This window comes from Henckelia pumila, chromosome 3, assembly GCF_033568475.1.
Source record: "Henckelia pumila isolate YLH828 chromosome 3, ASM3356847v2, whole genome shotgun sequence".
Classification (NCBI taxonomy): domain Eukaryota; kingdom Viridiplantae; phylum Streptophyta; class Magnoliopsida; order Lamiales; family Gesneriaceae; genus Henckelia; species Henckelia pumila.
Window position 1 is genome coordinate 190798585 of NC_133122.1, and position 8130 is coordinate 190806714.

At 32.5% G+C, this 8130-nt stretch overlaps 1 protein-coding gene across 1 annotated transcript; it reads left to right on the plus strand.

Moving 5' to 3' along the window:
* The first annotated feature begins 5843 nt into the window (after positions 1 to 5843).
* Positions 5844 to 7760, plus strand: LOC140890211 (AAA-ATPase At5g17730-like). The gene is made up of 3 exons (XM_073297971.1): positions 5844 to 5928; positions 6249 to 6349; positions 7029 to 7760. The coding sequence occupies exons 1-3, from the start codon at positions 5844 to 5846 to the stop codon at positions 7758 to 7760; spliced, it is 918 nt and encodes a 305-aa protein (XP_073154072.1).
* The last annotated feature ends 370 nt before the right edge of the window (positions 7761 to 8130 follow it).

Sequence of the window (8130 nt, forward strand, 5' to 3'; positions counted from 1 at the left end):
CCATCAAACAAAAACCACATGCAAAACCCATTCCTTTTAAAGTCACTATTTTGTGCATTGGTAGATTATTACTATTATTAGGACAAGTGTCACCACCTTGATATACTACTATTAGGACAAGTGTCACCACCTTGATCCTTTTCTTCATCCACGGCTCTTAATGAACCAGAAAACCTTGGTCCTTTTCCTCATCCACTCACCAATTTTCATAAAAGTTGTTTGCATATTTGTTTTTCTTGACATACAAATGGAAAGTAAAGTTCCTCAGGAAAAATGTTAAAATAAGGGCCCCGTACATATACCTTTAATGCATCGGGAGAAACATACACACAGAGGATCGCAGATATATGCATCTCTTGTCTCCTTCAATATTCTTCCCTTTTTCTTGAGGCTTCTAAAGGATTTTGTTTTTATTTTTAAGCTGAATTTCAACCAATAAAAGTCGATCGAGTTAGAATTAAAATGTTAAAAATCAAAACATGCAGCCCACTCCCCCGCTATTAATTCAAACGGCATATATACATGTTACGGCCATGATTTGAACGCATACATACATATACATATATATATATATATATATGTCCACCTATCATGTCCACTACCATGTCCACCAATGATGTGACACTATTCTATTGCATGTGATAAATTGTAGGTCCAATAGAATAGTGCCACATCATTGGTGGGCATGGTAGTGGGCATGATAGGTAAGCATTTGAAAGAAACTATATATATATATATATATTTTCAAAACTATATATATATTTCAAAAACTATATATATATATATATATTTTTTCAAAACTATATATATATATATATCATGCCCAATATTATGCCCACCAATGATGTGGCACTATTCTATTGGACCTACAATTTATCACATCTTCCCCCTCAATTTTTTCCAAAAATTATATATATACATATAACTAATCTATATTTCATATATAAAAGTGTGAACCAAGGTCAAAGTTTTTCATTGTGTATTTTCAATTTTGTCATTGGTTAGTACACACTTGATAAATTCTATAAGGATACTTTTGTAAAATCAATTATTATGATAAAGTCAAAATTGACAATGTGTGCATATTAAATAAGGTTCCAGTTTCCAAAAATATTGAAATACCAAAATATTTTAATTTTTATTTTCTTGTAGATAAAGTGAACATATTTTTTTCACAAAAATTTTAATTAAATTAAATACTTATCCAATTTTCTAAAAGATTGAAACACCAATATACTTTAGTTTTTATTTGTTTGTAGATGGAATGACATATCTTTTCAACAAAAAATCTCATGTATTTTAATGTGCGTAAGGACTTATTGAACTAAATAATTATATCACGAGTTCATAAATATAACAAAATATCAGATTTTTAAACGTTATTAATATATATAAATTAAATTACACAACAGTGTTGAAATAAAACAATTCATGTGGAGTCAAGTTTTAATCCAAAATAATAAATAAAAAACAAAACTAACACACAAATATCATATATGTAAAAGTTGAAATTTAAAAAATTAACTATTTTTCCTTCTCAAAAAATCTAAAATTATAACAATTATTTTATTAGATGATGTTACAATTAAAGAAGGAATATTTTTACAAGAGTTGGAAATGAATATCTTCAATTGTTTTTAGAAAAACAATAAAATTTATATTATTTAAATATTATTGAAGTCTGTAAATATATATATATGTTAATCAATCTACTACGGGTTAGTTAATATTCTAACAATAAATTAAAGATCCTGTAAAAATTACATTGATGTAAATTTTCAATCAGATGCATAAATAAAGAAAAATATGCAACAAAACGGTTGAGATAAAATATGGAATGTTAACATTTGTAATTAAAGACATTCAAAATTCAATCAAAAATTTCAGCAATAAGAGCATTGTAAGCAAAAAGAGATCAGTAGATTTCGAAAAATGAGAAATCAAAAATAAAAAACGATGTTCAACAAATAAATTGATCGTTAACGATACTGACATACAAGTAATGGAAAACGATTACATACCAGAATGCAGATGAGAATGATGAAATTATTGTTATTATTTGCAAGTAAATATTTTTAGCATAAAAAAGAGACCGTCTGATTAAATAATAACGATAGAAAAATGCAAATGATTCATGAAGATAGTATCACAAGAATTGTTATTAAAGATGATGATAATAATGATTCTTTCATGGAGAATAAAAAACTCATGATAAGAAAATTCGTTAAAGAGAGAAAAATCTCAAATATAAAATAAAAAAATATTTGACGCAATAATTTAAATCAAGGTTTAGAATGCATTATCTATACTAATTTTTTTTCATAAATCAATAGTGATCAACATATAAAATATAAAATTAAAAAATCATATTTAATATAATTTGATTAACATATCTCACTTATTAACAAATAAAGAATTATTCATACATACATGAGATAGAAAATAAGACGAACTCATGGTACGAAGCATGTCATGATTTCTCAAGATTAGACATGTCAATTCGGGCCGGCCCGCCCTGCCTCCCAGCCCAGCCCAACCCTTCATGGGTTGTGGGTTGGGCGGGCCAACCCGCCAAAAAATAAAAAAAAATTAAAAATATTTTAAAAAATAAAAAAAAATTAAAAATTATACATAAACAATTATAAATGATATAAATATTATAAAAATCATTATAAATAATATAAATTTTTAAAATTAATCAATTAAACATAAATTATAATAAATTATATAAGTCATTTAGAACTTATAATCATATATAAAACATTTCAAACAATGTAAATTGTTCAAAACTTATTAATCATACATAAAATATTTAAAATATTAATTATAATAAAACTTAAAAAAATTGGCGGGCCGGCCCGCCCCTAAACCGGCTGCCAATTCTTCAACCCAGCCCGCCATTTTTTAATGGCGGGGCGGGTTGGCCCGACAGGCTCAACTCAAATTGACATCTCTACTCAAGATTAATAGAAAAAATAGAAAACTCGATCGAGCTGTAATAATTACATAAGTTTCAATATCAATATTGTGTTAATGTAAAACTACAATAAACGTAATACTTATATTTATAAGCTTACATGAATGATTGATAATGTCTTAAACTCTTATTTTAAACTGTTAATGTGGATGTAAAATAATCATGACCGTAAATAATACAAACATTGAAATTGCAAGTGTTACATTGTCGAAAAAGTTGCAAATATTTTTATTAGTTGCAATGTCAAATATTATATTGATTAAGACATGTAATAGTTTTTTTTCAAAAAAATATATATTATTACCATGAAAATTATTTATTTATAATTGTGTGTTAATATTTTATCATCTCAATTAATTTATTTAACAACGTTTATCGACAACAAAATATGTTTTCATGTGCATCGCACGTGACTTTTACTAGTTAAATAAAAATTAATGGAAATTTTAAATAGAAGTTTTCACATACTTTTGTCCCCATTAATTTTAAATTTATAATTTTATGCAATATATTTTATTAAAAAACATGAGCTCTTATTATATTTATGAGATCGATGCGAATGCTTTTCATTAATGATGTATAAATTTATACAAAAAATCACTTGATATCAACTACATTTACAAACATTTTGAAAAATAATTTTATTCGATGATTTGACAAATAAAAAATAGTTACCTATAAAGTAAGCATTTTACAGTTTTTAAATTTGATTTTTCGCATAATCATCAAATTTCGGATGTATCAAACTACTAAAATTGCAATGCCTATGTTGGGGGTGTAATAATTACACTTATTAGGTAGAGCGATTGAACCCTGGTGTTTGAACTACTATGTGGTTTAAAATATTTGAGTTGCACAATTATCAATAGCTATAGTTTTTAGTAAAGCTTCAAGCGCTCGATCCTACATTTGTTACCAGAGTCAAGGTCATGGGTTCAATTCTCATTGATTGCAAGGAGTGCAATTATTGGGAGGGAGATTGTTGGGGTGCAATAATTATCCCTGTTGATAGAACGATTGAACCATGACGCTTGGGCTGATGTGCGATTTAAAAAATTTGAGTTGCACCATTACCACTTGCTATAGTTTTTGATAAAGCGACAAGTGATCGATCATACAACCTACATATTTAAAAATGGGAAACTAGTAAATTAGTATGTAATGGATATATTATTAGATTTATTTTACTATTTCTATTTTCATTATAAATATAAAATGTGAAGTTTTAGCTCTAAAAATTGTAATAATATGAGTTTATAAAATAAAATTGAAGATTGATGCTTTAATAATTATTCGTTAATGTACACTTGTACATATTTTGTCCAACTTTTCAGAATTAATTTAATCGTTACTTAGTTTAAAACTATATGAAAAAACTCGAACATAATATAAATTATGTAACGATATGGCTATCTAGAAGAGTTCTACTAACGGCAGGTTTTCGGTTAAATCTGCCTGGAATTTGGTGCGAAATAGGAAAATAGAGGATGGGTGGTTCAAAGGCTATTGGTCCAAACTTCTTAGGCCAACGATTTCTATTTTTTGTTGGCGGTGGTTTTACAAAAAAATTCTTGTTGATGATATTTTAATGGCTCGAGGGATTGCTCTAGCCTCGTTGTGTCAGTGTTGTCAAGCTCAGGAATCCTTTGAACATTTGTTCTTTTTCAGTGCTACTGCTGGCAACACTTCTCAAAATTTTTTGGCGTTCAAAATCATCGTAATTTTAACAACTGGAAGATTGGAGAGGATTGGCTTAAGGATGGTCATGCTAAGGAATTGATCTCTTTTCTGATTATTTGGTTCTTTTGGAAGGCCAGGAATGACCATAAACATAGGGGTGTTCGCATCCAATCGGCCAGGATTATCATGAATATTAACGAGTATATTACTTCTCTTGGCCGTGCAGGGGTTTTGAAGGTGGGTCTTCACTGGCATGGTCATGGAGCGGTGGCTGGATCTTTGAGGCTCAATCATCGAATTACTCGAACCTCATTCATTCGAGTGGTTTTGTGACGCCCGGGGCTGAGGAGGCATGGAGTGATCGCCGGTGCCAAGAGGTTGCACGGACAATGAGCGGCTCCTGGTAGGCTTCTAGGTGGAGGGAGACATGAATGAACCGATCCCGTGCCGGAATGAGAGGGGATTCTGAGACTGTGTAGGTATGGGACTACATAGTTGAGGAGGGTTTAAAAGATTTCATATGTACTGCTCATATCAAGAAGGTGCATCTTCTTTTCAGAAGCTCATCACATAAGAACTCCAAAGTTAAGCGTGCTTGACTTGGGGCAATTATAGGATGGGTGACCCCCTGGGAAGTTTTCCAGGGTCCGTGTGAGTGAGGACATAAGCACGCTGAAAAGACCCGTCTTGATACAGTGGGGCGTTACAAATGGTATCAGATCCGACCTCTCTTAGTACGGTATGGTTCGGGGACGAACCAAGCGAAAGCTGGTGGGCATGTGACGCCCGGGGCTGAGGAGGCAGGGAGTGATCGCCGGTGCCAAGAGGTTGCACGGACAATGAGCGGCTCCTGGTAGGCTTCTAGGTGGAGGGAGACATGAATGAACCGATCCCGTGCCGGTGCCGAAATGAGAGGGGATTCTGAGACTGTGTAGGTATGGGACTACATAGTTGAGGAGGGTTTAAAAGATTTCATATGTACTGCTCATATCAAGAAGGTGCATCTTCTTTTCAGAAGCTCATCACATAAGAACTCCAAAGTTAAGCGTGCTTGACTTGGGGCAATTATAGGATGGGTGACCCCCTGGGAAGTTTTCCAGGGTCCGTGTGAGTGAGGACATAAGCACGCTGAAAAGACCCGTCTTGATACAGTGGGGCGTTACAGGTTTGATGGATGGCACCGGAAATGGGCCATTTCAAACTTAACTCAGATGGTTGTACGAAAGGTGATGGAAAATCTGGGATTGGTGGTATCATCAGAGATCACTCAGGTAAGATTATCCTAGCTTACCATGACTCTATTGGACATGGGACCAATACGAGAGCTGAACTCTGTGTCATTCTTATGTTGGGATATCAACCTAAGTCCCACATTGATAGATCAAGGAAATAATCATGGGTTAATAAATGGAATGATATCTCCATTGGTATGAGGCCTTTTGGGTGGGTTCCCAAAAACAAAACCATGAGGGTTTATACCCAAAGTAGACAATATCATACCATTGTGGAGATATCCGGATTCCATTGATCTAACATCTTAAGGGGTTGCAAATTTGCAAGAATTATAATTTATTCCCGTTATGGCTTGAAGTTGACTCTATGGAAGCTTTAGCCATTATTGATGCGAACAATACTTGTTGGAAACTTAGTTCCATACTGACGCAAATTCAGGGGATTTTAAATTCTTCGATGGTGAGGAAGACTCATGTCTACAGGGAAGCTAATGTTGCGGCTGATGAATTAGCTAATCTGGGTTTGGCTAAGGGATCGACTTTGTTGGGGCCAGATGACATTCATGGACAGTTAAAGGGGATATGCAGATTAGATTGTTCGGGTCTGCCTTATATTCGCATTTCCTCTTAGTTTTATTTTCTTTGGAGTCTTTGTATTTCGGTTGTTGAATTTAAAGTTTTCTTGCTTTTAAGTTTTGTAATTTTTTGAGAGGTCTTGGTCTAGTCCCCCTCTCATGTAATTTTTTTTTATTTCTAATAAACGGGTCGGGGTCCGCCAAACCCCCCGCCACAAAAGCGGCTTTTTGAAAGAAAAAAAATATAAATTATGTAAATTTATTAACCATGCAAATACAAAACATTTTATATATATCATTTTTAATTTTAAATCTATGCGGTAATATTTTCTCTACACTAATTAAGTTGTAATTTTTTTCGTTTAAAATATTTAAAAACATTCAAACAGTTGCTTGTAACTTTTATGTATTTAATATGAATTTTTTTAAAAAAATTTCCTCATAATAAATTGTGTGCATTTTTTAAAATTAGAATCAACTTTCTCTTTGATACGAGACAAAAATTATTTATTTCTTTTATTCAATATTGTATATATTTTAAAGTTTTTATAATGATCATTTCAGAATACTGAATTTGCGGCCCAAAGTAAAAATCATAGCGCCGCTGAAATCTATCTCTGCACCAAAACCAGGCCAAATATTGAGCGTGTGAAGATCAGCAAGCGCCACAAAGACACCAATGTGAGCATCAAGTTCGCTCAATCTGAGAAGATCGCTGATTCCTTCCAAGGGATGGAGCTTCTATGGCGGTTCGTGAACGAGGAGATGAAAAAGACTTCGAAAGTGATCGATGAAGAAACCGATAATGTTCTCCTTGAATCGGAGAAACGGTATTTCGAGCTGTGTTTCGATAAGAAGTACACGGATAAAGTGTTGGATTCGTACGTGCCTTTCGTGCTGGAAAAGGCCAACTCCATCAGAGCAGAGAATAATGTGGTTAAGCTTCACACGTTGGCTTGCGCTGCATCTTACACATCTTCGAACGTGTGGGATTCTATTAATCTCCAACACCCATCCACTTTTGACACAATTGCCATGGACTGTGGGCAGAAACAGGCTCTTATGGATGATTTGGGAAGGTTTTTGAGTAGAAGAGAGTTTTACAGGAAAGTAGGCAGAGCCTGGAAGAGAGGGTACTTGTTGTACGGGCCTCCGGGTACAGGAAAATCCAGTTTGATCGCTGCAATTGCCAATCATCTCAAGTTTGACGTGTATGATTTGGAGCTGACTAACATCAAACGCAACTCGGATTTGAGAAAAATTTATAAACTTTTAAAACTTATAATCTGTCTTTAATAAATTTAATCAAACATCGTACAGTATAGTTTAAAAGTAAGCAAGAGATTAATTTGAGTTTCAACTATTTAAATAATTTAACAATGCAAATAAATTTGAAATCTATAAATTTCCAATTACTCAATCCAAATGTAACTTAATTTGATTATATATCGTACCTTCAAAGAACAATTTGAAATAATTTATAAACGATGAAAAACTTTATGATACAACGATACAACACTTGTAGTTGAATTTTTTATAGTTGTTATCACTACCACATGTCGGAATTTAAGATTCTTGGAATTCAACATTTTTCAAACATTGTGATTCGTAACTTTGCATACAATTGACCATGAAAAACAATCTAACTCTTCAAAATAAATCTTAC

What these genes read in the sequence shown, in the direction of transcription:
- LOC140890211 (XM_073297971.1), top strand. Translation starts at nt 5,844, where the DNA reads ATGGGCCATTTCAAACTTAACTCAGATGGTTGTACGAAAGGTGATGGA. An exon ending in TATCATCAGAGATCACTCAG is followed by an intron (nt 5,929 to 6,248) that starts GTAAGATTATCC and finishes TATGGCTTGAAG; the next exon opens with TTGACTCTATGGAAGCTTTA. An exon ending in GGATTTTAAATTCTTCGATG is followed by an intron (nt 6,350 to 7,028) that starts GTGAGGAAGACT and finishes TGATCATTTCAG; the next exon opens with AATACTGAATTTGCGGCCCA.